The sequence below is a fragment of the Pygocentrus nattereri genome, chromosome 12, assembly GCF_015220715.1.
Source record: "Pygocentrus nattereri isolate fPygNat1 chromosome 12, fPygNat1.pri, whole genome shotgun sequence".
NCBI lineage: Eukaryota > Metazoa > Chordata > Actinopteri > Characiformes > Serrasalmidae > Pygocentrus > Pygocentrus nattereri.
The window spans coordinates 15,670,926-15,697,719 of record NC_051222.1 but is presented as its reverse complement, the minus strand read 5'-3'; the positions used below and the strand labels follow the sequence as shown (position 1 = coordinate 15,697,719).

The 26,794-nt window shown below is 39.4% G+C and overlaps 1 protein-coding gene across 2 annotated transcripts; it reads left to right on the top strand.

Annotated features, from left to right (window-relative positions):
• Positions 1–639: 639 nt before the first annotated feature.
• On the top strand, positions 640–26,666 carry jam2a (junctional adhesion molecule 2a). Of its 2 annotated transcripts, XM_017701898.1 has the most exons (11): positions 640–882; positions 10,801–10,866; positions 11,380–11,490; positions 11,666–11,815; positions 12,187–12,371; positions 17,244–17,346; positions 19,295–19,402; positions 19,550–19,562; positions 21,153–21,224; positions 22,519–22,552; positions 24,530–26,666. In XM_017701898.1, the coding sequence occupies exons 1-11, from the start codon at positions 846–848 to the stop codon at positions 24,566–24,568; spliced, it is 918 nt and encodes a 305-aa protein (XP_017557387.1). In that variant the 5' UTR covers positions 640–845; the 3' UTR covers positions 24,569–26,666. The 2 variants fall into 2 exon arrangements, with proteins under 2 accessions (XP_017557387.1, XP_017557388.1); XM_017701899.1 differs by lacking the exon at positions 21,153–21,224.
• Positions 26,667–26,794: the final 128 nt, after the last annotated feature.

Genomic DNA, 26,794 nt, shown 5'->3' with positions numbered 1-26,794 from the left:
TCTAGGCCAGCAGAGTTAGTCAGTTAGTAGACTCGGATGTTTGTGAGCCTTCTAGGCCAGCAGAGTTAGTGAGTTAGTAGACTCGGATGTTTGTGAGCCTTCTAGGCCAGCAGAGTTAGTCAGTTAGTAGACTCGGATGTTTGTGAGCCTTCTAGGCCAGCAGAGTTAGTGAGTTAGTAGACTCGGATGTTTGTGAGCCTTCTAGGCCAGCAGAGTTAGTCAGTTAGTAGACTCGGATGTTTGTGAGCCTTCTAGGCCAGCAGAGTTAGTGAGTTAGTAGACTCGGATGTTTATGAGCCTTCTAGGCCAGCAGAGTTAGTGAGTTAGTAGACTCGGATGTTTATGAGCCTTCTAGGCCAGCAGAGTTAGTCAGTTAGTAGACTCGGATGTTTGTGAGCCTTCTAGGCCAGCAGAGTTAGTGAGTTAGTAGACTCGGATGTTTGTGAGCCTTCTAGGTCAGCAGAGTTAGTGAGTTAGTAGACTCGGATGTTTATGAGCCTTCTAGGCCAGCAGAGTTAGTGAGTTGACAGTACTGTATACTACCCTGCAAGGCTCGAGCTGTGGGGGACGTAACCAATCACAGCGAAGTGGGCGGGGCTTGTCAGAATGCAGGCGGGAAAAAAACACGGCAGCGCGAGGAGTGGAAGCGTTGAAGGAGAGGCGCTGCTTGGATCCATGACGCAAGAAAGCGCAAGTCTGCACCTCTCATTAAGAGACCACCACACACACACACACACACACACACACACACACAGTCTAACATTTACACACACACAGTCATCAGGAGGGCGCTGACTCTCTCCGGACCCGTTCTCCTCCGCGCTGAAGAGTTGGCGGTGTTGAGAATGCTCGCCCTGATCTCCGCTCTGCTGCTGCTGCACAGTGAGTAGTTGAGCCCGCTCATCTCCTTACAGCCTTACAGCCCGATTATGCTCTGAGTCCCGGATTAGGCTACTCTCAGTAAGTGGTTCATTGTTGTGTGGTTGTGTGTTTGTGTTTGTGAGAGAGTGGGAGAGAAAGTGTGTGTGAGGGTTTTTTTTGTGGTAAAAGCAGATATTTTAGTAGAGCACTTGAGCCTTCTTAAACAAACAAACAAACAAACAAACAAACAAATTAATAAATGGACATTAAAAGTTTTTAATACACACTTCAATTCTTCCATTTAATTTCAAAAGCAAAAGTTTAGGCTCCCATTAATCTGGATGAAATCATTTTATGGCCAAAGAATTGACTGCACACATGACAGATGAGGGATCTTGGGATTTAGATTAACTCTGCATTGTTCATCCGGGATGAGAGAGAGAGAGAGAGAGAGAGAGAGAGAGAGAGAGGGAGAGAGAGAAGTGGATGGAGCAGTCTGGAGCTCAGAAAGACAAATACAACACTTCTTTATGGTCAGACATCTGCGACCTCAGCAACACCAAACTAACACCAAATGGCGTTTAAGGCTGTTCGAGGAAGAGTCTGAGGGAGAGGAAAGAAAGATCAGTGAGTGAAGAGAGAGAAAGTGTGAAAAATGAACAGCTTTGTTGGACAGTAGCGGTCAGTCTGGGGGCAGGATGTAACTCGGCTGATTCATAATAGACAAGGAATGGAGTCAAAGCTGGAACAATGAGTTGGACCTTAATTTTATTTTAATGAACTTTATTAGTTTATTTATCCCCATTTGTTATTTACTGTTGTTCAAATGTAATTTACATATTAATAATTATATAGCAGTAATAGTTACAATGGCAAGTTTACTTTGTAGGTTGATGTCAGTTTTTGTTTTCTTACTTTATTTTTATTATTTTTGAAGATTTTTATTTTACCATAAAGTACTTTTATTTTCATTTTTAATCCTAGATTTGTGTTAAACTAATTTATTTGTATTTATTTATTTTTTTATCATCAAGAACATTTTTTTCATTGTTAATATATAACAAAGTTTTATTTTTGACAACTTTATTTTTCAGTTTAGAGCTTTATTTATTATTTATTTAGGTGTAGGTCGATGTGCACAGCACACTCACTGTTACTGGTTCATGAGGGGTCAGGCTGTAGTGGTAGCAGTATGTTTATGTTTGTGTGTTTCTTTGGAAGCTGAAGCTAATTTTTCATTTCTTTTTTACTTTTATTGTTGATCTATAAGAAATACAGACAAATACTCTTCGTGTCCAGTGAGTCTGGATGGTCTGGTAAAGGCTCTAAGAGGTTGTTATGTGTTTACTGTACGTTCCAGCAATGATGTGCAATGATGTGTTTGTCCAAACATGAATGCAAGGGTGTGTCATTGATGCCTCTGTTTCTAATGGGTCTTAATGTGTGTGTAAGACGATGGTAGTGGTTGTGGTGGGGGGGCAGTGGGAGGGCGCTACTAATGGGTGGTTGTGCCCCTGTGTATGTGTGTGTGTGTGTGTGTGTGTGTAAGAGAGGTTGAAGGTGGGGCTCTCTGTGCCACCCGGCTGAGCCAGCTGTTCCCTCTGACCAGTGCAGAATTACACTCGCACAGAGAAGCTTTGTTTTCTCTCTCTCTCTCTCTCTCTCTCTCTCTCTCTCTCTCTCTCTCACTCTCTCTCTCTCTCTCTCTCTCTCCCTTTCCCCCCTTCTCTCTCTCTCCCTTTCCCTCCCTCTCTCTCTCTCACGCGCACACACCACACTTGTCAACATTGCGAATTGACCAGGTTGTCTTCCTCCTTGCCAACCAGCTATCATGTGAACATTTCTAACGTGCCGTGAAAGTGTCCGCCCAGCTGACCACAAAGATCAGAATGCAATACTGATAAAATGGATAAACATCTAAAAAACAAAAGTACATTTAGCAAATGAACCATAAGTCACTGCGTGGCAAGAAACCCAGCAGCAGCACCTGCACCAAAATCATGCTCCTTGTCTGGAATTCTGTGCAGTACCACCATTAAGATCCAAACCAAAATCCAGATTTGATCAACAGTGCAGATTAAGAAATGAATCTCTTTCCTTCAGTGTTTTGACACTACTGCATATTGTCATATGCATCTTAAAAATATTCACAAGAGAAATCTAACCTGTGAAATCCAGTGACTGAAAATCACAATTGTTAGCAACCTAGAAATTCTCATGAGTGAAATCTGTGAAATATTCTCTTTCATATACTATGTTTCAAAGATCACCTGAGCAACCAGAAACACTTAAGTGGTCAGCCATGACTGGTTTAATTGATAGGGTATAAATATGAGGTGACAAACAGGCCAAATTGCCTCAGTCATCCATCACTATGAACACAGACCAGAGAACACAGCAGTGATGTGAGCTGCACAAATCAGGAAATGGCTACAAGAAAGTAAATGAACAGTTGAAAATGCCATTTTTACTATTAAGAATTATTCCACTATTAATGCATTATAATAGTACAAAACTCGGAGCTGTTATCTTTGCAAAGGGAGGCTGCACAAAGTATTAAATGAAGGGGCAGCAGTTGTGGGACACAGAGATCTGAAAAAGATAGGAGGACGGGGCCCCCTGGTGAGCCTGGTTCCTCCCAAGGTTTCTTCCTCAGTTCTGAGGGAGTTTTTTTCCTTGCCACTGTTGCCCCTGGCTTACCCCCCGGGGGGGTTTTTGTACATTCTTACCGTCCTGTTAAAACTTTGTCTTTTCCGAAATTCTGTAAAGCTGCTTCGTGACAACATCCGTTGTAAAAAGCGCTATTCAAATAAATTTGATTTGATTTGATTTAATCTGAAAAAGAGATTTATTTCATGAAAAAATGTAGGTGTTTTATTTTAGTCGTTGTGCATAAAATAAAGGTTAGATTTTATGTGATATTTTGAATGAAAGATCAAGAAGATGAGCAATAAAGAATGTTTATCACACATTTTGTTGATTTTCCAACTCAAAATAAGAGAACATCTTCCACAGGGAACGAGTTTAACATTCAAACAATTCAAATAAAACAATATAAAATGTGCCAAAACTTTGCCATGTAATATGTTTTTATCTTTTGGTTTAATGTGTTAAATTCAGCAAACAGACAGTAACTGCATTAACATGCACAGAAGTGTGTTCTCTACACAGGATGTGTTCACTTATTTTCACTCAGAACAACAAAACGTCAACCAGAGGCACCCAAACGTCTGCATACAACTGTATATGTACTGTCCATTCACAGGTCATCCCTACACAAATGCTAGCTAGTTAAGCAGTGTTTGTAACTGAAGCTCCTGCCATAATAAAGCCTCTTTCAAAGTCATCTTGCCATCTTATCGAGGTCAACTGGACCTGTTCAGCATTTCGCACATGCCACAGAGCATGGTAGGACATTAATCGTATATATATATATGTATATATGTATATACACAAACTTTACAGGAGAAGGAAAAAACTACTTTACTTTTAATGTAAGTCAATGGAGCCAGATTAAATATTTTGGTCCGTTAATCTTGAAATTTACAAAAATCTTCAAAAGCTGGAACATGTCAAAAATGGAGATGCGAGGTTTTATTCCAACAGTAGCATATATATGTATATACATTGATCACATAGGTCCACTTATTGATTTATATGTGTAGAACCTCTATACCTTCTACTGTCATGCATTCATAGGTCGTCTATGTTTATGGGCCCAGCCATGCGTATAGAAGAGTGCTTTAAAAGCTTTAACTCAGTGTCCTTACCCATCACTGTAAGTAACACGTGAGTCGCTGTCTTGCTCTGAATCAGTGAGCGAGCATGTTTCCATGCTGACTCAGGTTTTTGAGTGTCTTGGTGTGACAGGTGTGTGTGTGTGTGCGCATGTGTGTATGTGTGTGTTTGTGTGCAGACTGTGGCAGTTTCAGTGGGGACTCGGGGAGGAAGTGCAGGCAGCATGTCAGACTTGTCCTCACCAGTTTCTTATCTGACCGCGGCTACTCCTTTGGACGGCATTCGTCAAAGTAGCCTCTCACACAATGGCACAGACTCTCTCTCTTCATTTGCCTCTCCCTCATCTCCCTTTTTCCTCTATTTTACTGTAGCCAGGATATCACAGAAGCTCTTGGAATGAAAGTGACATGTTGCAAGGCCAGGCTAGTTACACAGCTGTGTTGATAAAAATGATGGGAGTTCTTCAGGCCTGAGTCCAGTTTTGGGCTTTCTCTTGTAATGGTAAATATATTGCTTTAGGAATAGTAAGCAGGTCCTAGCTCAGTGCAAAATGCCTCTACCCATAATGCAGGTGGTGTTGCAGGAATGGCAGCAGCTCGAGAAAGACATAACAGTCGATAAGATTATGCTTGCTGCTATGTACGTATCTTTCAGGTTGCAACTACACTGTGATACCACAGATAGAGGACAGCATTTGGAACAGTTCTCAGTTGTCTTCAGTTATCTGTTGTATGGAGCAGGGCTGCAGAGGTTGGACTCCCTTTACAATGGCAGTTTAGGTCTGGTTTAGGTAGCTATGACACTGCTGCGTAGGGGAATTTTCACATTATACAGTTTTAATGTATAATTCTTTAAAATATTCAATTTTGCTGCTTTTGTTTCTTTATTTTTATATAAATGCTGTTTAATCCTGCATAAGAACAGCTGTTTTAGAAACGGGGAAAGTCTCTGACCCAAGACCATTCAGTTTAATTACATTTCAGCTCAGTTCATTTCTGTTTGTAGACATTGCAATAAAGCAGCTTTATGGAAATGCACATTCAAACCAAACCTCTGAAGAGTAAGCTGAGGGGACGATGTCAGAAAGGCTTCCTAGGAGCATGAGGAGGAACCACTAAGAGGATCTAAGACTTAAAAGCATCGTAAGAGCAGGAGAAAGAAACATTGAGAGGAACCTAGACTCTAAAGCAGAGCCCGTCCTCCTGGGGGCTGCATTGATTAGTGAAGCTACTATACAATTAGTACAAACATGTGGCATGTTTAGTGTTTAGTTATTTAGGCACCACAAGGCTAATTTAGCTAACAAGCAATGGAAGCTAATACCTACCAATATAAAAACAATTGATCGTTCAGCCCTATGAAGAATGGCTATGCTTTACTGAATTTCACCATATTGTTTTATGACCTGTTAACAGTTGTAGGTATTGTCACCTTTCTGATTAGTAACACACTGGACACTTGGCACCAAAACATTCTCAACTGCTGAAATCTGTTTTTCAGCCTGGCCAACAAGTCCTTCCTTACTTGACCGAACCCAAAGTGCCAGTCTCCTGATATCATCCTGCAGTTACTTTCTGTTCCCTGCTGTTATCCAGCTGAAAAAAAGTAAGAGAAAATTAAGCTCTAGTATGAAAACAAAGGAAGTGGAAGGAGAATAGTCAAAGACAAAGCTATGTCCAAAAGTGAAAACAATCCCAGCCGTGCATTGTAGGCCATTTCCTTTTATGAGTCACACAGAAATTCCCCAATATGGCATGTTGTTCAGAGCATTACAAATATGGCTAAGTGAGATTAAAAGTTAAAAAGAAACTCAAATATGTATATGACACTACTGGAGCAGTCGGATATGAGCCTGAGGTCACCATGCCCAATGACTACAGCTTTATAAAGCCTCTCAGCATTGGGCTGTGGAGCAGCTCCATCCATTACCTATGAGTTAAATCAGAGTGGCATTAGTGATCCAGAACATTAGCACCTGACCCCATGCTCTTATGGCTGAATGAAATCAAACCCTAACAGCAGTGTTCCAGCATCTAGTGTAAAGCCTTTGCTGGTACTGAAACTCTCTAGTAATACCATTGATATTAGAAGAAACCTTGATCCTGTGTCCACAAGTGTTTTCCTATGGATCCATGCAGGCTTCAGTTGTGCAATGTATCCAGCATCCACTCTCTCAGTATTTCACTGGTGAAAATGTCATTGAATGACTGTAAGCCTGTTTGACATCATGCGTTCTTAAATAGAAACACGAAGGAAGTTCCACTGGGTCAGAAGCAGGAAGCGCTACCTGGAACTACAGGATATGCATGCTGATGGATTTGAGAAGTGTGACCGAGAAGCATAAGCAGACACTAGTAGGAAACATGAAAACACAGGGGACAGGGAACTCCTGAAATAGACTGAACTCTAAAGAACCGTCAGTCACTGAGTTGAAGAATTTTATGTTAAATCTCTAATCTCTCTGGTTTGATTAGATTTTCAATGTTTGTAAACGAGGAGTCGTGCTCTCCAAGGTCGCTTTGAGCAGCCATGGCTTAGCGTGGTCAAGCAGTATTTCATAGTGTTAGTTAGTAGTGTTAACAGGAGATTGTGTTGCTGCACATGACAGTGATTTTTCTGTAGAAATAGCTTTTTTCCTTCCCTACATTTCCCAGACTGTTTTTGATAGTAAAATAAACCTGTTAATCCGTGACAAGTTACACTACAGTGTCAAAAGTGTTCACTCACCCATCCAAGTCATTGAATTCAGGTGTTCCAAACACTTCCATGGCCACAGGTGTATAAAACCAAGCGCCTAGGCCTGCAGACTGCTTCTACAGACATTAGTGAAAGAATGGGTCGCTCTCAGGAGCTCAGTGAATTTCAGCGTGGTACCATGATAGGGCGCCATGTGTGCAACAAGTCCAGTCGTGAAATTTCCTCATTACTAAATATTCCACAGCCAACTGTCAGTGGTATTATAACAAAGTGGAAGCGATTGGGAACGACAGCAACTCAGCCACGAAGTGGTCAGCCACGTAAAATGACAGCGGGGTCAGAGGATGCTGCAGACCTCCAAAGTTCATGTGGCCGTCAGATGAGCTCAAGAACAGCGTAGAGAGTTTCATGGAATGGGTTTTCATTGGCTGAGCAGTTGCATCCAAGCCTTACATCACCAAGCGCAATGCAAAACGTCAAATGCAGTGGTGTAAAGTGCCACCACTGGACTAGAGCAGTGGAGACGTGTTCTCTGGAGTGACAAATCACGCTTCTCCGTCTGGCAATCCGATTGGGTGGGTCTGGGATTGGCGGTTGCCAGGGTAACGGTACTCATCATATTAAACCCTATGGATTAAGAATAGGATGTCACTCAAGTTCATATGCATGTGAAGGCAGACGAGTGAATACTTTTGGAAATATAGTGTATTTAACTGTACGCACAGTGAGCTGCTGAAGAATACTGTTAAAATGTTGAAAATGATCACAGTTAACTTGTTAGCTAGCACGTTTCAGAGCTGGTAACCACTAGGGCGTATATATTCTCCAAAATGATGTGCAAAGTTTGGTCCCAATTTTCTTCTTATTGTTCTTTGCAGTCAGACCTGTTGTTTACCTAGAAGTAATACGGGTAAAATGCACCAGTGAAAGATCTGACTTGGACTCCTATTCACAGCTTGTGACGGAGACTTCTGATTCTGACTCATTTTAGTTGCATGTGAAAGATGAAAGGTCTGTTGAACATGCTTTTCAAGATTACTGTACAATTATACTCAGGATGTTACAAGTTTAAAGTACAGAAAGAGACTGATTATACCTTGATGATGTGATAATGTGGGTTGATGTGATGGATCATCTCTGGATAGAAACAGGATAGTATAACAATGGGTGTGATGCAAAAACCAATCAGCAGAGAGGAAGGGCTGCACCTGTTTCCTGTTCCTGACAGGAAGTTGGACTTCAGTGTGAGTTGCTGCCCCACTCTTCAGGAAAGCCAACGTCGCCCCTGTTTGTTCGGTATAGAGGTCATGTTTCAATAGATACTATTTATACACAAACTGTACTTATATTTTTGGTTGCTTCGCTTTCTAAGCAACAACATTGTCTGACAAGTAGTCCCTTGGCAGTGACCTGGCCCCTCTGTTTCAGGGTAAAGGAGTTAGATTTAAATACAAAGCAGTCCTCTGGTTTTTCCCTCGAGATATAACATATTGTGTTTTTCATTTGTGTCTGTCCACAATTCCAAAACAAAGTGGTTCCAAATCAACACATTATATTTGACGATGACTTAAGCAAGTACCTGGGAGAGTGGGGCACAAACTTTTTGGGTTTTGCTACACAATCTTAACTGTTTTTTAAAAAATTTATCACTTTTTAAACATGCTGCCTACTAACTTTTTGAATAGTTCAGCAAAAAATGTATGACATAGGCATAACAGACTGAAGGGCTAGTTGTTGCTACAAAGTGTATTTTTCACTTTATTCAATACAATTTTATGTTTGTTTGACCCAGATAAGCTTTCCAACCCAAATAGATGAAAATATATTCAACATAAACAGGATTAGTGAAAAGAGACTTTGTCAAACACTGGCAAATGTATTTTTGACCAAAAAAATAAGAATTAGCTCCATAATTAAACTGAAATATGTGTTATTTATACAATAATATCAGTGTGAGGTGACAGTATTCAAATGCAGAAATCACAGTTTGTGTATTCGTTCTATATCATCCCAGACAATCAGAGGTAATATAAACAACAATAATTGAAACGCCACTTTTATATTTTAACAGGTCTGTAAAATGCTGTGTTGCTTTCATTTCTACATGAACGTATATATATTACACTGTGCCACTCCAAAACATGACTACTTTTACATGTATGTATTGTTATTGAGCAGAAATGGAATATAGTGTACAAAACCATATTTTCATTAGTGTATAATCACCTGTAACGGCAAATCATTGTGTTTTTGTTGGCTTAGAATGAGCCCTATACCTACATAGGGAGCGGGTTATCTTCCAACAGAGGCCACCATGTTTCCACTGTAGCCCGTGATGGACAAACCAAACACTGGAGGACAAACCAAACACTGGCTCTAGAGAGTGCCTTTCATGTTTTTACATTGAAGCGGAAGGTGGCGCTATAGCTCTGGTCGGAAGATATAGAAAGAAGAAGAATCGGTGGTTGCTGCTGGTGCTAGCTAACCATTTTGTGTTGTGAGAAGTCTGAGAACCGAAATTTTGACAAATGGAGGATCATACTCATTATTTAACACAAGAAAAAAAACATTCAGCCACCAAATGTTCTACTACACGCTTGGAAAGGGAGAGATGAAGGAGGGATGTTCAGTTGCTCATGTTTACATACTACTAAATCCACACAGCGCCTTTAATGACATGATTGAGAAGGCAGATGTAGCTTGGTTTTATTATTTGACTAGGCTAGGCTAACTACTCTAGCTGATGTTAGCTAGGCCCAGAAGTGCTGGAAGTATTTCCCGTGTCTTCCTTTGCTTACTGCAGAATTTTTGTGCGTCTTGTTTTCAGCCACCCAACACCAGATGTCATCCAAATGAGCACATTAAGTTTGGCCAAAGCACCTTTTACCCCTACTTGCAGTTAACTGTATATCCACGAACTCTTACAGATAGTTAAATATCTGCAAATAGCTTAAATATCAAAATTTGTCAGATTGCATATCCCCACATGATATCTGTAGGACCTTTTTGATGTCTCTCATCATAAAAAACATCCAAAACATGAACTATATTACTGCTATATTTAAACAATATCAGAGTGAATTCTGTGATACATTCACAACTCTGTAATAAAAACACTTCACTTTTATGGTACAAAAACAGTTTTCAGGGTGAGACTGATTGCTGTGAAAATATGCAAATGATATTGAAATAGGAATACATGAACACGATTAAAAGCATGTTCAACTACATAAAACATCCATGTTACATTTTACTCCTCCGCTATAGGCTTTATTATTTATTACTGGGCGTTTATTATAAGATTGCATTGACTATAGGAGCTTTATATAGCTGCGCTTGAGTTTCAGGTATAGGATATAGACTAGGCTTACAGTAGATTAGGTTTTGACAGTGTGGACAGAATCTGACTTGGATAATCAATCAATTTATCAATCATGAATAGCCAAAATGGGCTAGGATAGGTCATTGATGTGACCAAGTCTCTGTTGATGATCTCTCCAACAGGTCTCCCTGTTGCCCCAGTGACAGTCAGCACCACCCAATCCAAAGTAGAAGTGCAGGAGAATTCTGGTGAGTGAGGTTTGAAGAAAAAAAGAGATACACTATATGGACAGAAGTATTGGGACATACCTCTCAGTCACTGTTTAATGTAGTCCCATTGCCACAGGGCCCCCAGTCCACAAAACAAGGTGCATAAAATCATGGATAGGTGAGTTTGGTGTGGAAGAACTTGATTGGCCAATACTGACCACTGTCCTCAACCCCATCAAACACCTTTGGGATGAACTAAAATGGGGATCGCGAGTCGGGCCCTTTCATCTAACATCAGTGTCTTGTAGAAAGCTTCCCTGAAGAGTGAAAGCTGTTGTAGCTGCAAAGGGGGGACCAACTCCATATTAATGCCTATGGGATTAGGAAGGGAATGTCTTAAAGCTCCTGACGGTGTAATGTGTAGTTGTCCCAATAGTTTTGTCCATATAGTGTACCATGTAATGCACCACACCTGTGTCTGTCCAGTTGCGACTGAGTTTGAGATGTGACAGCCTTCTTTTTCTCTTTCTGCTTTTCTGTTCTCTGTGTTAGACGCCGTGCTCTCTTGTCTGTTTAAGACGGAGAAAGATCAAAATCCTCGCATCGAGTGGAAGAAGAAAGATAACGGAATCTCCATGGTTTACTTTGAGGGCAACTTCACAGGTGACTAGCCTGTTTCTAATTATGACACTAACTACTGTTCATTGTTCTAATTACAATAAAGGATTAATCCACCTAAAATTTCACCAATGTGGCCAAGACCTGCAAGCCTGAACATTTTCTGAGATCCTCCTTTACTGCACATGGACATGCATTCACCCTGACCTGTCCTTCACAGGACCCTTTAAGGGACGTGCAAAGATTGAAGGGGCAACAGTGACGTTGTACAAGGTCCAGCTAAAGGACGCAGGACTGTATCGATGTGAGGTCAGCGCCGCAGCTGACTCTGTTCAGCTGGGAGAAACCAACGTCACTCTCAAAGTACTGGGTAGGGGGCTTCATTGACGTTCTTTGGATTTGCTTTGTTCTGTTTGGCTAATCCTCATTCTCCAGCTTGCTCTTTGGAATTTGTGGCTTTGTGCTTGGTCGATCAGCAAAGACATGTTTGGTTTATTCAAATTCCACATTTGAATATACATGTATATTGATCAATACATGAATACACAAAGAAATGTGTTCACATGTGAAAAATGTATGATCACGCTTGAAAATACATTCATGTGATTACTTATAAACACATGGTTTTTGCACACTTTTCTATAAGGGTGCGTATGTTTCAGTGTCACTGATCTATGCCTGCTTTTTTGTTCCTTTTTCCATAATGTGTAGCTTATATTTTTGCTCTCTTTGCTGTCTCAGTACCTCCACACATTCCGTTTTGTGAGATTCCCAGCTCTGCGCTGACTGGCTCACTGGTTGAGCTGCGCTGCAGTGACCAGTACAGCATTCCTCCCGCAGTTTACACCTGGTACAAAGACAAGAAACCACTTTCCTCTCCACGTGCCAACGCCACGTACACCATCAACAGAAACACCGGCATTCTGGTGAGTCCAGACAGTTTATGCAAGGCTGTAAATGTGACTAAAGGAGAAGACAATGAAATTCATCACTCTTGACTTCATAGCAAGGGAGGACAGTTCAAACCTCATAAAGATCAGATCTGATTATGATTCTTTAACGAATGATTTAGTGTATCATGCACTGTAAAATAGTTCAAGTCAGTTCAACTTTTAAAGTTACTTTTCAAATTTTCAGCATATTGACCTGTAAACAAAGTCATTCAGTGTGGTTTGATGTGGAATGGTGTGTTTTAGAGAAACTTGCAGACTCTGAATTCTTTACAGTGGTGCTGACAGGAACCAGGAGTTGCTATTTTTCTGTCCAGTGCCCTGCATGCACCTCTGCACCAAGAATATATTAAACAATACTTTTTTGTCTATAATCTTATTTTCCTCATAAACTCATAAATGATCATAAAACAATGCCTCAGACATCAGACAGTGTATTGATAACCTTTTCTTATAATAACTTTCTGTGAGGGAGCTTTTAAAAGCATTAAACCCGTCTGGTTCCTATCACCACTATGAACATGTATAACTTGGTAAGTTTCTTTAGAAAAGTGCTTTTCCTGTCAAACCGCTCTGTATGACTTTTTTGACTTTGTTTACATCTTAGCAAGCAAGCAAACAAAGTTTATTTATATAGCGCTTTTTACAAAAGGTGTTGTCACAAAGCAGCTTTACAGAACAATCAGTATTACACAAAGAAAAAGAAAAGAAAATCTGGGTCCAAGCCCCATAAGCAAGCCAATGGCGATGGTGGCAAGGAAAAACTCCAAGATTAAGAAACATTGAGAGGAACCAAGACTCAGAAGGGGAACCCTTCCAGTATAAAGTATTATAGTACAAAGCGGGAAAAACGCACAGAGTTAGTTGTGTAATGAGTGACTGATCACAGATTACAGTGTTAACAGAGCAGCAGAGACTCTGTCAGGTCTAGATCTGACAGGGAAGACTAATCACCAAAGGCTAATCACCTAGACTTAAAAACTGAGGCTGTGTCTGAGTCCCGAACATTAACAGGAAGATTATTCCAGAGCTGGGGGGCTTTGTATGAGAAAGCTCTCCCCCCTAATGTAACTTTATTAATTCTATGTACCAGTAGTGAGCAGCACCTTGTGATCTAAGTAGGCGTGATGGTTCATAGTAGGACAGAGGTTCACTCAGGTACTGAGGGGCGAGTCCGTTTAGAGCTTTATAAGTCAGTAATAACATTTTATAATCAATGTGAAATTTAAATGGTAACCAGTGCAGGGCTGATAAAACTGGGCATAATATAGTCAAATTTTCTGGTTCTTGTGAGGACACTGGCTGCAGCGTTCTGGACTAGCTGAAGCTTGTTGAGGCTTTTGCTGGGACATCCAGACAGCAGGGCATTACAGTAATCGAGCCTTGAAGTAAAAAATGCATGAACTAACTTTTCTGCATCATGTAAAGATAATGCATTTCTTAATTTAGCGATATTGTGGAGATGCAGGAAGGCTGTTGTAGTAATAGTAGTTATATGTGCATCGAAGGACAGATCAGGGTCTATCACAACACCAAGATTTTTTACTGATGAGCTTGATGCAACTGAGAATTGTTAAGTTAGTTTAAGTGTTAAATTGACAGTTTGTTTCTAGGTGCTTTTGGACCAAGAAGCAGGACCTCTCGAGCTAAGTAGAAGAAAGTTACTCGACATCCAGTCTTTTAAGTCTTTTATACTGTCCTCAATCTTGCCAAGTTTAATTTTATCATCTGGTTCACTTGATATATATATAACTGAGTGTCATCGGTATTGCAGTGGAAATTTGTGCCGTGTTTACTGATAATGGTGCCCAGTGGTAGCATATATATTGTGAATAATATAGGTCTTAAAACAGAGCCTTGTGGAACACCGTACTTTACTTTTGTGAGGACAGATGAAATCACCGTTTATATTAAAAAACTTATAGTGATCAATGAAGTAGGACCTGAGCCAGGAAAGAGCTATTCCTGTTACCCCTAAAAGGTTTTCTATTCTATCTAGTAAGATAGCGTGGTCTATTGTGTTAAATGCCATACAAAGATCAAGGAGGACCAGCAAAGACACATTTCCTTTGTCAGAGAATAATAAAAGATCATTTACAATTTTTACTATTGTAAATGTACTATGATGTGGCCTAAAACCAGACTGAAAGTTTTTCATGTATATGAATATCCCTATACAAAAAGGACCTTAATTGTTTTGCTACCGTTTTTTCCAAGATCTTAGATATAAAGGGGAGATTCGAGAGAGGTCTATAATTTGATAGTTGATAGTAATTGATAGTTCGCAGTGGTCGGTTAGCTTTCTTAATCAGTGATCTAATTACTGCTAGTTTAAAAGTTTTTGGGATGTATCCAAGGCTAAGAGAGGAGTTTATTATTGGCAGAATAGGCTTGGTTATTTCTGGCAAAATGTCTTTGAGTAAACCTGTAGGAATTGAATCTAACATACAAGTAGATGATTTTGCGGAAGAAACTATTTTAACTGGTTCATTTTCTTGAAGCACGGTAAACGATTCCAGCCTATCTGCAGTGATTATAATATTCTCAGGATTTAGACTGGCATTATAAGGCAGCAGGTTTCTAGAGTCTAATTGTTTATTCTGAATTTTCTGCTTCATTTTTTCAATGTTCAATTTTTCAGTAACTGTTTTGTTCTCTGTTATTTTGGAAATTGTGCTAAATAGTAGTGCAGGATTACTCATTGTTTTCTATGAGAGAGGAGAGATGGGCTGAGCGTGCTGTAGCAAGTGCTCTTCTACAGTCTATAAGGCTCTCCCTCCAGGCGGACTGGAACACTTCTAGTTTAGTCAAACGCTATTTTCGCTCCAGTTGCCTGGCAGTCTGTTTTAAAGCTCGAGTATGATCGTTATACCAAGGGGCGAGTTTTCTCTGCCACACTATTTTACTTTTTAATAGAGCCACACTATCAGGAGTAGATCGAAAAGTATCCTCTAAGAACTTGGTCATAATATCTAACTCGGTAGGATTAGATGGACAGCTGACAGAAGCTGCTAATTACGGAAGGTTTACGGAAGGTGATAAAGCTGCCAGCTGTGGAGGAAGTTATAGTCCGCTTAACATGATAATATGATGATGAGCGCTTAACCAATTAAAACTGTTAAATGTTGAATAATGAGTGGATTCTTCCAGTTTAGTTCAGTGAAAAGTTCTCCTAACTCACATTTTTAGCACAGCATCTCAGGGCAACAATACAGTTAATGATTACTCAAAGATATCATGTGAAACTGATGACATTACCTGCTGGATGTTTTTCCAACACTCCTACTAGTTTGAACGTTGCTAATTTCCACCTGCAGACTGACTTATGACCTTCTGAGTTAGACTGTTCTCTCACTCTGATCTCACAATATTTAAATTTTGGCGTCCAAAAAGAATCATTTCATTACAGAGAGCATTGTCTGTAAATAAACCACACTGAGAAGTCATCAGACAGCTTTTAATATGTAAAGTTTCTACGTTTTCTGACTTCATTCTTCATTCTTTTGGTAACTGTGTGGCTCTAGAGTGGTGCAGTCTATCAAATTCTGGTAACAACCCCTGATGACAAATGCTAGGACTTATGCTAAATGGGAGCCCCTTAAAATATTTTTATGTAAAAAAGAAAAGAAAAATTCTCATACGTCTGACAGCAGATGTTCAGTTCATTGAACAGATATTATGTTTATGTAACAGAATGTAAGACTAAGGGATTAATGTTCAGTTAACTCTTTATTTATCTTTCAATTAACACAAAATATTATGTCAGGCACAAATTGTAAACTAAATTTAAGTGAAACTGCAAAACATATATATAACCAAAAACATTTACAGTGTAAAATCTCAAGTGTAACTATTTATGGATGTACTTTTAAATCATCCCAAAATACTGGAAAATCTGACTGGAGCAGCTATTTACTCAGTAGTGGAGTATAAGCTGTTTTTAAGCAGTTGTATGCAAACATTTGGGTCCCCTGGTAAATTTACACATTTTGTTGTTAACACAACAGACTTCTATAAATATTAATTCACAAGTACTGTTTATTTGCTTAATTTAACATTGTAAAACAATAAAAAACAAAATGTGGTCAGATTCTATGTTTTATTTTTGTTCAATAAGTCTAACTCAGCAAATAAACAAGAATTGTGCAGTGAAATGAACATAAATGGCATATTTGTGTATTCTCTGTAGGGGATGTGATCACTTATTTTCACTTAGAGGTGATCTTCTAATGTAATTTGACTGACGTTCAAACTTTTGCATACGGCTGCACATTTGAATATAGTTCAGGTCAAAGAACGAACATTCACTATTGGATGTTACTGTAATCGATTATGATCGACTGTAACTCTGCAAGACTGTGCAATGATATGGCTGAATTTTCACCTTTAGATGGATAAATCATGCGTTCATGCATTTTTACACCCCATTTAGGCAGCTTACATGTTAGTTTTGTAATAGTTACCAAAATGATGCTGTTTACTGAGTAATATTTTTAACTGAGCAGTAAACCTGCATGTGTAGTCCAGTTGAATCATTTGTCACAAAGCAGAGTAAGACAGACCAAATACCAACAGACTCAGAGAGCCAGAGTGACGGATTGATATTGACAGACAGGAATAATCACACTAAATAAACACTGACATCTTGACCCGACATTTCTAACACACACACACACACACACACACACACACACACACACACACACACACACACACACACACACACACACACACACACACACAAACAAAGAGCATTTGACACAGATGCTGAAAGATTTTTTTACTCAGTGCCCAAACAGCTTTCTTAATTCTTTCTGTGGTGTAATTTCCCTTCTTTCTTTTATACAGACATTTCAAACAGTCACTAGAGCTGATGCAGGACAGTACCACTGTGAGGCCAGAAACGGGGTAGGACAGCCAAAGAGCTGTGTAGGAAATCACATGACCATTGGTGAGTGCATGCATGTAAGTGAGTGTTGGTATTTCTAGTAGTGAAAACATTAATTAAGCCATTTATAATGGGGTTATAAAGCCAAGGTGAAACTGTGGCTATTTCCAATTTAAATCTATTCCATATCAAACCGGACGTCTCACCGGTGATCCATTTTGAGAATTTGGAGACGGCCCCTGCAAATCGATTAAATCTGTCTCCAGAGGAGCTGTGCTGCTTTCAAGTGCAAGTAGGGCAGTAGTTTCCTCCGAGGAGAAACTCATGCAAGGCATTCATGTCATTTATGTGAGAGGTAAACAGAGCACTGAGGTTGTGAAAATGTGCTGTATTTTATTAGTTGGCTGGTTTTTGACCATTTTTACTGATGCTTTGAACTCGGACGCGTAGCACAAATCATGAAATTCTAGCTGATGATTAATTGTCATGTAAATAGCTGCGATTAATTAATCGTCTAATAAAATACAAGCCTGAAGCAGCCAAATTGCCTGATTAGCCACCTTACTTGCTAACTGTGTTTATTAGCAGCTAACACTGGTTGCACTGTCAAATCAGCCACTCACATAAATGTCACAGCTGCATGTTCTTCACAGAAATGAGAAACAAGCTACTTCCTAAAAAAACATTACTTAGCGCTGCTTTCTAAACATAGCTAGAACTCTATGTTCTAGGTCCCAGGATGTCCCAACGCACCCAATTCACATTTTGTTTGTTGCAGCATAATGTGACTGTAAAATGTAATAAATAAGAGTGACAGTCAGCTTATTTAACTGCGATCAGACAGTTATGTAAGAAATACAACAGGCCTACATATGAAGAAATAAAATGTGGACTGACTATGTGTTTAAAATTCATTTACCATTACCATTTATCATATTTGCTTTTTGTCGTTTGACTGTTCTTTTCTGTCCTTTGATGAAAATAGCACAGGTGCCATAACTCGGCAAATTCATGCTGCAAATTTCAATATAGTTCACTTCATCGTCCGACTTCGATGGGCATTCATGCGGTGCATGAATGGTGTAAAACTATTTTATTCTATTTTACAATAATGCCAAGAGCATTTGAAAGCAGGATGATGACGTGTGTCCGAGTTGGCCAGAGTAAAATGCATGTAGAATCTGAGCTTTGTGTGCTACTCAGTTTCCTATCACTGCTCAAAAGATGCATGAGGCTTTCTTTATTGCTGGATGCTCTCTGATGTTTTCTAAATGAACGAGCTAGCTCATTGAGTGCATTTGGGGTCGGTATATTATTGACTGGTTTGATCAACGATGTGCGACTAATATTCCTTTTCATTTGCTTGTGACTCAGAATAAAAAAAAAAGACACGTTCATGCTCTTTACATATCAGAATAACTGGAACATCAGCAGTCAGTAATTACATTAATAATGGGGGAAAAGTAGATTTAATAGCAGTCCTGTTTTTTCATGACATTCTAACATAGTGAGGCTGTAACAAATCAGACATAATTTGCACTGCAATGTCTCAAAAATAAGGAGCATCTGAAAATGTGCCTTATGCCAATATGCAAATTATCTCATTTTCAGTTGATCAGAGCACTCAGCGGTAAAAAGTACACTATTTGAACTTGAGCTAACACGCTAGCCTCGAGCTAACTTTCTCCAGTACAATACAATGCGATATGCTGTGCCAGTGCATCCCTATTATGTAGCTATAGAAAATTAGGGCAGCACACAGAAAGCTCCGGCTGCACATGCTGATACATTTTACTGCCCAATCTCTGTGATTTTAATGAATGAAAGTCTCTGAATGTGTCACTGGCAGTATGTTTAACAGCAATGGGCTAATCAGCACATACTGATATTTTCCTTCACTATCACTCGACAATTGGTGTGTTTTCTTGAAGGTCCAGTCCTTTTTATCTTGTTTTTCCATGAGTATAATGTTCTCTTTCTTTCCCCTCCTCACTCTCTCTCTCTTTTCCAGATGACCTGAACGTTACAGCAATAATAGCAGGGATAGTGGTGCTGTGCCTGGTCATATCAGTGTGCACTCTTGGGGCATGGTATGCCCACCGGCAAGGCTACTTTAGCCGTAAGTTGACTACAACTGTCACGTTTTCCACCGCCCATGTATGTAGGTCATGACGTGCTTATCAGTACAAGATGAAAATGTTTTGACCAGTTGTCCTTTGTTTTTATTTCTATGTCCCGTCTTAATCTCTCTATATCTCCATGTCAGGACACAGAGGAAGGTAAGAATACTAACTGTCTCGATTCAGTCAGTATGTGTGTGTATGCGTGTGTGCCTGTGTATGCGTGTGTGTTGGTTTTGTTGTGTATTAAGGGCCTGATAAGTTAGAGATTGCAAACCACATCTAACCACTAAGAGGAATTTATTCGGGAGTTTATACATGTAAACTGATTTGAATGTAATCTTTATTGCAGTGGTCTCATGTGTCATTTCTCAACAAACCATCAACCCTACAGATTTCCCATCCTCCCATCAGGATGTAGTTATTTTTTAAAACTGGGGTGTATCACGGAGACGTGTGAATTGGGATCGGCTGCTGGCTAAATTTTGCATTAAAAATCTGTTGCTAATTCGTTGGTTTGGCCAAAAATTGTAATTTACACAATTTTCTCTTTTCCCTCCAGTGTTCAACATTTGCTTTGCACAGCTAATGGGATAATCTAGGTAATGGAAGGTTGTACCATGCCAACTAGCATTGTGCAGACTGTGTGATTTCTGATTTTTTTTCTTTTTAAATATTCTGTAATCTATAAAAATGGACTAAAGTATCTCACATTGCTAAAGCAATAGTTATAGACATCCTTAATTTCGCCCAGGCCTTTATTCATGTTTAAGGTTAACACAGACTCCCTTGGCAGGTTAGTCTAAATGAGCCAATCAGCTAGCCGTGCAAACTTTGCAATGCAAAACATTTGAGTAACTGCTGTTTCTAGTTGATGCAACACTGTGTTGTAGTGCTTTTCTTTTTTTTGTTGTTAGCCCTGTAGCCTTTATATGCTAACTAGTCAGCTAGCAGAGAAAAGTGATGAAGTTCTACCAGCAGTCATGTATAAAAGATGGAGTAGATCACAACCTAAAGCCCGACGTAATTGAATGTTCTAGATTTGAAATGTTTAAGTAATTTACTGCTATGGTTCAAAACAGCTTTGCTGGGACCTACATCAGGTCACGATGATTTCTGGGCAAGTTCTGCTGCTGACACAAGTTCACTCGATCCCTCTCACCTTGAGGGCTCATCTAACACCCTTCGCTTGAGCTAGTAAAGTAATGGAACGACCTTTAAGATGGGGACAATGAGGCCGAGTGGAGGAGGGCGTATTAAACGCAGTGTTGAAACGGGCAGAATGTCAGAAACTATTAACTTAACCACTTGATGTGGTCTGAAGCAGACGTGTGATGATTCAGTCATGCAGTTTGCACAGTGCTAACCTGGTGGCTAGAAGTTTCCATTACTTGTTAGCTACATTAACCTTGTAGTTTCAGTGCAAAACTAAAGAAGTAAACTCGTCTACTGCATTTGGGGAAAGTGGAAAACTGTAAATGACATTTTTGGCCGAACCGTCACGTTTTCGACTAACTCCGTGCCTTTGAAGTGTGATGCACTGGCCCTGCCATGACTCGGTGAATATCATTCTACATTTGCATGCAACCAAGATAATCTCCACCACTCTTGCAACGGCTGGTTTTTATCGCCCCTGTAGTTACGTTTAAAGTCGCTTATTGGCTGTAACCCCCAGCATGACGCAGGGTGTGTGCTATTGCCCCCAACTGTGACCTTTGACCCCTGACCCCCCATGGCGCCCTATTGCAGGTCATTCTGGATCCCACAGTGTCATGGAGCAGCTCACATCAGCAGCCAGAACCTCAACAGAACAGAGGACATGTGAGTTAGAGAGACTGACAGAAGGAAATACATGATTGTTATTGCAGCTTAAGTGCATGACAAGAGGGGTAGTAACATCAAGATGGGCTGCGTTTTTATTCCAGTTAATCGCTTCCCTCGCCAACTGTTGGCTGTTTTTAATGCAAGCATGTTAGATGTCTAGCGTCAACGCGTATGCAGAGCTCTGAGGCAAGTTCTGAGCACCAATTAAACATGGACAAACTTTTTCAATACATTTGTTGGGTATAAGCCATTTTTCTCGTTGGGAAAAATGAAGGCTTTGTTTGAAAACTGTCCATGTGACGGTTTGTAAGTATACATATGAATTACGAGGACATTAAGTATAAAAGCAACACATATGGTAAATAACAATCCTGCTCATTTAACTGACCACACCCTCACCACAACAACATCCCATGAAAACCAGCAAGCTTCCTCAAAAGTAGGTAAGTTGTTTTGGCAGAAGTAGCTACAGATTGACTGGCTGTTGTTACACAATAGTGCTGATTTTAGCTTTACCTCCACGTAACTTGGTGACATCAGTTAAATGTGCAGTATTGTTAACTTGCTTGTATCATGCATTAGACAATATTGGTATATTAGTATTATGTAATGAACCACACGGTGAGACTTTTATACATTTTTCCCATAGGGAGAAACAACTTTGACCCAGATATCCTTACAAAATGATGCAGTGACCACACCACATTCCAACAAGCTGATTGGCTGCTGGCCAGCAAAATTGGACTCTCATTCGCACATTCTGAACTTCTCGACTTTTCTCGCTCTCCTCTCCTGCTCCGTAGTAAATTAACGATGATGTAAAAATGCATTTTGCTGCAATGTAATTGCAAAGGGTTGATATTGATCGTGAATGATGTGTCCAAACCTCAATGACAGGACAGTAAACGTAAATAAAACAGTCTGTACTACTAAAGACAAGCCATGCGTTAATGTGCTCTGCGTAAGCAGCGGTGGAAGACAGAATGTGAGACAGGCTGGAAAAGAGAAGGACAGCTGGGAGACTCAGGCAAATGGCATCATCTGATGCCTAACATGGTCACAGGGTTGATGTCTGGGTAGAGATCAAAGTGTGTGTGTGTGTTTGTGTGAGTGAGTGGAGTAATTAACATGTGTAGGTCTGTTGGAAAAGGTCAGCAGTTGTTTTGCAGCAAATGGAAATGTTCTGAAGAAAATGTGTAGAAAAGTCGTGTTATTTAGTAAAGTCAGCTGTTTGCTGATTTATTTTGCATCTTTTTTTGTTATAAAACCCTGATGTGTTTTACTTCCTCAGCCCCCATGCTGGCTATGGCTCTCCTCCACAAGACGTGAGTCTAAATTACTGTTTTTTTTGTTTGCTTGTTTCTTTTGCCACATGATCAAAAATATTCAAAAGCAGCTAAAATACACATGTACTAGAAATACATTTTAATGGTGGAGAGTATGAATATAATGCCATTTTTTATTATTGAGCCACATTTATATCTAATTTAACTGATCTGACTGTAGCCTTGATCAAACTATATTAATAAATGTAAAGGCCTTAACATATTAACATTATATTATTAAAACCTTACATTTCCATTTATTTATAAACAAAACTGCACTTATGTGCTTCAGCCTGTTCAGTTATTCACTTATAGTGCTTAAGGAAAAATAGGTAATACTTTACCTTATTTGATCTTTTGGAATAACCAGTATAACCAGTGTGCTAATGATGTAATGGAATGGTAAAGACTTTGCAACAGCAGTCTGTCTTCCTATAGTAACTTGCCGGGGTGGGAGAAAAATCAGTACACAATAATATCATAATATTTGGGGTTTAAAAATAGTTTAAAAACATAAAAGACCCAAGTATCATTATATCATTCTTTTTTATGCAAATGGTACTGTAGCTCAAGTGTGCTGATATCATGAGGCCTGTAGCAATGCCCACCACTACTAATTTACCAGGAGGTTTACCTACGTTTCCATGCATAGTACTACTATAGTAGTAACTCCAATAGTAGAGTAATAGAAGTAACTGTAGCAGTAGTAACAACAGCAGCAACAGTAGTAACAGTAGTAGCAGTAACAGTTGTAGTAACTAAAAGCAGTAAGAGTAGCAGTAGTAACAGTAGTAGTAACTAAAAGTAGTAGTAACTAAAAGTAGTAGTAACAGTAGCAGTAGTAACAGTTATAGTAACTAAAAGCAGTAGTAACAGTAGTAGTAACTAAAATCAGCAGTAACAGTAGCAGTAACAGTTGTAGTAACTAAAAGCAGTAGTAACAGTAGCAGTAGTAACAGTAGTAGTAACTAAAAGCAGTAGTAACAGTAGCAGTAGTAACAGTTGTAGTAACAGTAGCAGTAGTAACAGTTGTAGTAACTAAAAGCAGTAGTAACAGTTGTAGTAACTAAAAGCAGTAGTAACAGTAGCAGTAGTAACAGTTGTAGTAACTAAAAGCAGTAGTAACAGTAGTAGTAACTAAAAGCAGTAACAGTAGCAGTAGTAACAGTTGTAGTAACAAAAAGCAGTAGTAACAGTAGTAGTAGTAACAGTTGTAGTAACTAAAAGCAGTAGTAACAGTAGTAGTAACTAAAAGGCAGTAACAGTAACAGTTGTAGTAGTAGTAGTAACAGTAGTAGTAACTAAAAGCAGTAGTAGTGACAGTAATACTATTCACAGTAATAGCAGTGTTAACAGTAGTAGTACTGTTAACTGTAATAGCAATTGTATCAGTAGTAGTAGCTAATAGCAGTAGTAGTATTAATAATAGCAGTATTAACAGGAGTATTATTAGCAGTATTAACAATAATAGCAGTAGTAACCGCAGTTGGAGCAATATTAGTAGTACTACTTATTTTATCATGAATGACTCATTTCTGCTTCTCTCACACATTGTTGAGTCTGTTTTCACCAGTCAGTTCTTTACAAACTTTGTACCGTGTAGGAACGACATAACGGAATAATTAATAACGATAGGCTATCATACCACATGATGCCATTGCTCTAGCGTCATAATATTAAATACACATTAACTGTGAAGGGCTATGTGACCTTTTAATGCAGCTTCCTATCTGGCACAAACATGTAATGACGAAATCTTAACCTTTCTTTAAGTGGTAAAAAGCGTGTTACATAATTGACCCACATTAATTGTTTACAGGAATAATTCACACACTTTGACGCACTGGCTATTTCTGACAGCTCATACTGACATGCATATTGACACATACCATCCATGTCCCCTCTGAATATATCAGTTCATCATGTGTAGCTCGCATTGACAGTAACTTAAATCCCAAACTTTGCTTGCTTTTCCAGACTCAGGACTTCAAGCACACTCAGTCCTTTATGCTGTGAGGAACCATCAGCCTCAGTCAACACAAACACATGTTCAGCATTAACAGAAACACTGGAACCAAAGGGTCTGTGCCATAAATGACGCCAGCTCACACTGCCGTTGTGGATAGAGAGCAAAATGGAACAGCCTTTTTCATCTCGTCTCACTGCTGCTGTGAGCACCCTTTCAGACAGACTTTCAGAAAAAAGGACTGCTTGTGTGGCAATGCTATGTGGAGCTCAATCGTTGAAAATGTATTTTACTACTGCCCCCTTGTGGTGTCCAATGGCTATGCACGTTGCAGTGGACGTTTCCGTTGTCCACCTTCGCCCTCTGGTGGTACTTTGTGTCCACACAAAGCTGATGGTTCACTGAATCAAATTTACACAATTGTCCCCTTAACCCAAATGTAATCAGTCAGCCAAGACAGGTTTGTTGCCTGAAATTTGCTTGAAGTTTTGCAGTGGAGCAAACTTTAGACAGCTGATCATCTGTGTTACAGTACAGAGACTTTAAATTACATTCGTTCATTCATTTTTTCTGGGGCAAAACTGAGGTGGACCCAAAACCCTGATAGCATGAAGTTCATCCTGAAGGAAAATTCCACCAATTGTTTTTACACTTACATTTCTGCGTGATTGAGCTGTTAGAGATATTTAGAGTGGACTGATATCAAAAGCTCTATTGTAGAGAAACTTATGGCGTCAGAATTGTTCACAGTGGTGGTAATGGAAACCGGACGTCTCAAGAGATGAATGCCTCCATTAAATGAAAGGGTTATAAATACGCAGCCTGGTGACATTTTACAATAGTTCTGTGAAAAGCTTTCGGCCTGAAACTGATTTTTAAAATGCATTCATGGCAGACAGAAGCATGCAGGGTGTTATAGGGCAAACTATTTCCCAAATAAAACTTTATTTCTCACTATTTCACCAGTCAACATTACATGTAAACATTCAGAAAGCCACATACAGGTTGTGTCACTGTTTTGTATAACAAATAAAATGGCTAGATTAGCGAATTACTCCTGGTTCCCATCAACACCACTGTAAAGAAATCAGGAAGTTTCTCTACAGTTAACCATTTTATATAAAACCTTAATGATGAAAATATTATGAAATTGTAAACAAACTGGTGGAATTACCCATTTAAAATAGTACATAGGACTTCTCTGCTGAGGAAGAACCCCTGCACAGACCAGCATTAATTCCAAGCTTGTTTACCTGGTCACCCAGCATACCATCATCCAAAACGCAACACGCGCTGGATCTTCTAGCAGAGTTAGAAGCCTGTGGCTAACGGTCAAGATGATCTTAATACTATGCTTTTGGAGAACCAGATGCCGGTTCACAAGCTACCTGTATTCAGTTGTGCCTTATAAGGGAACTACACTAGGATGCTACATTCACTGGTTAGCACGTTAACTGGATCAGCATGTATGCTGCCTGCAAGTCTGAGAACACTTTTGCATATTTTTGTTAACAATGTTGCTTTCAGTTGAAAGCGGTTTAGGTCTTGGTGGTGTTCTTCGAAAAAATGTCAAAACTTGCAACAATTGGCAAAAATACAAATTTGTGAGCAAGGCAAAGGATTGACAAAGCACTTCTTGTAAGTCGCTCTGGATAAGAGCATCTGCTAAATGCTGTAAATGTAAACGTAAGGCCAAAGCTGACGCTTTTTCCCCTTGTCTGTCAGCATGGACACCTTTCAGCTGTTTAAACCTCATCTGGGCCAAAAGCGTTTCAATATGTGCTTTTAAACAAAAGTTTGGAGAATAAAGCCATCAAATCATTTAGACAAAACCGGCTCTTCATACCAAAGAACATCCTTTGATAAACATGAGAAAAGACGCTACTCTGAAAACATCAAAAGAAGGCAATCTGTGTCCTCAAAACTGACAGACAGCTCAAAGAGTAATAACTCCATGCAAGACTGAGGCTAGTCAGCTCACTAACCTAATCTAGCATTGAAGTGTACCACCCAAGAGTGAAATGATTTAGTATTATTAGATATTTGTACAAAGACATTATTTGAACCTGTGCCTTTCTTCTTAGCTGTACAGTATGTGTTCCAAATGGAGTGCATGGATGTGAAACAGTGAATGAATGATTTACTGTGTGTTCGTGTGGTTTTTTTTTTTTTTTTTACATTAAAGTGTGAAATAATTGCACGTCTGAGGTGCTTTAGTCTTTACAGCAGACTTCATGAGCCAATTACTTTACAGAAAAAGTCCATTCTGAGCCAAG

What these genes read in the sequence shown, in the direction of transcription:
- jam2a (XM_017701898.1), top strand. Translation starts at nt 846, where the DNA reads ATGCTCGCCCTGATCTCCGCTCTGCTGCTGCTGCACA. An exon ending in ACAGAAACACCGGCATTCTG is followed by an intron (nt 12,372 to 17,243) that starts GTGAGTCCAGAC and finishes TCTTTTATACAG; the next exon opens with ACATTTCAAACAGTCACTAG. An exon ending in AGGAAATCACATGACCATTG is followed by an intron (nt 17,347 to 19,294) that starts GTGAGTGCATGC and finishes TCTCTTTTCCAG; the next exon opens with ATGACCTGAACGTTACAGCA.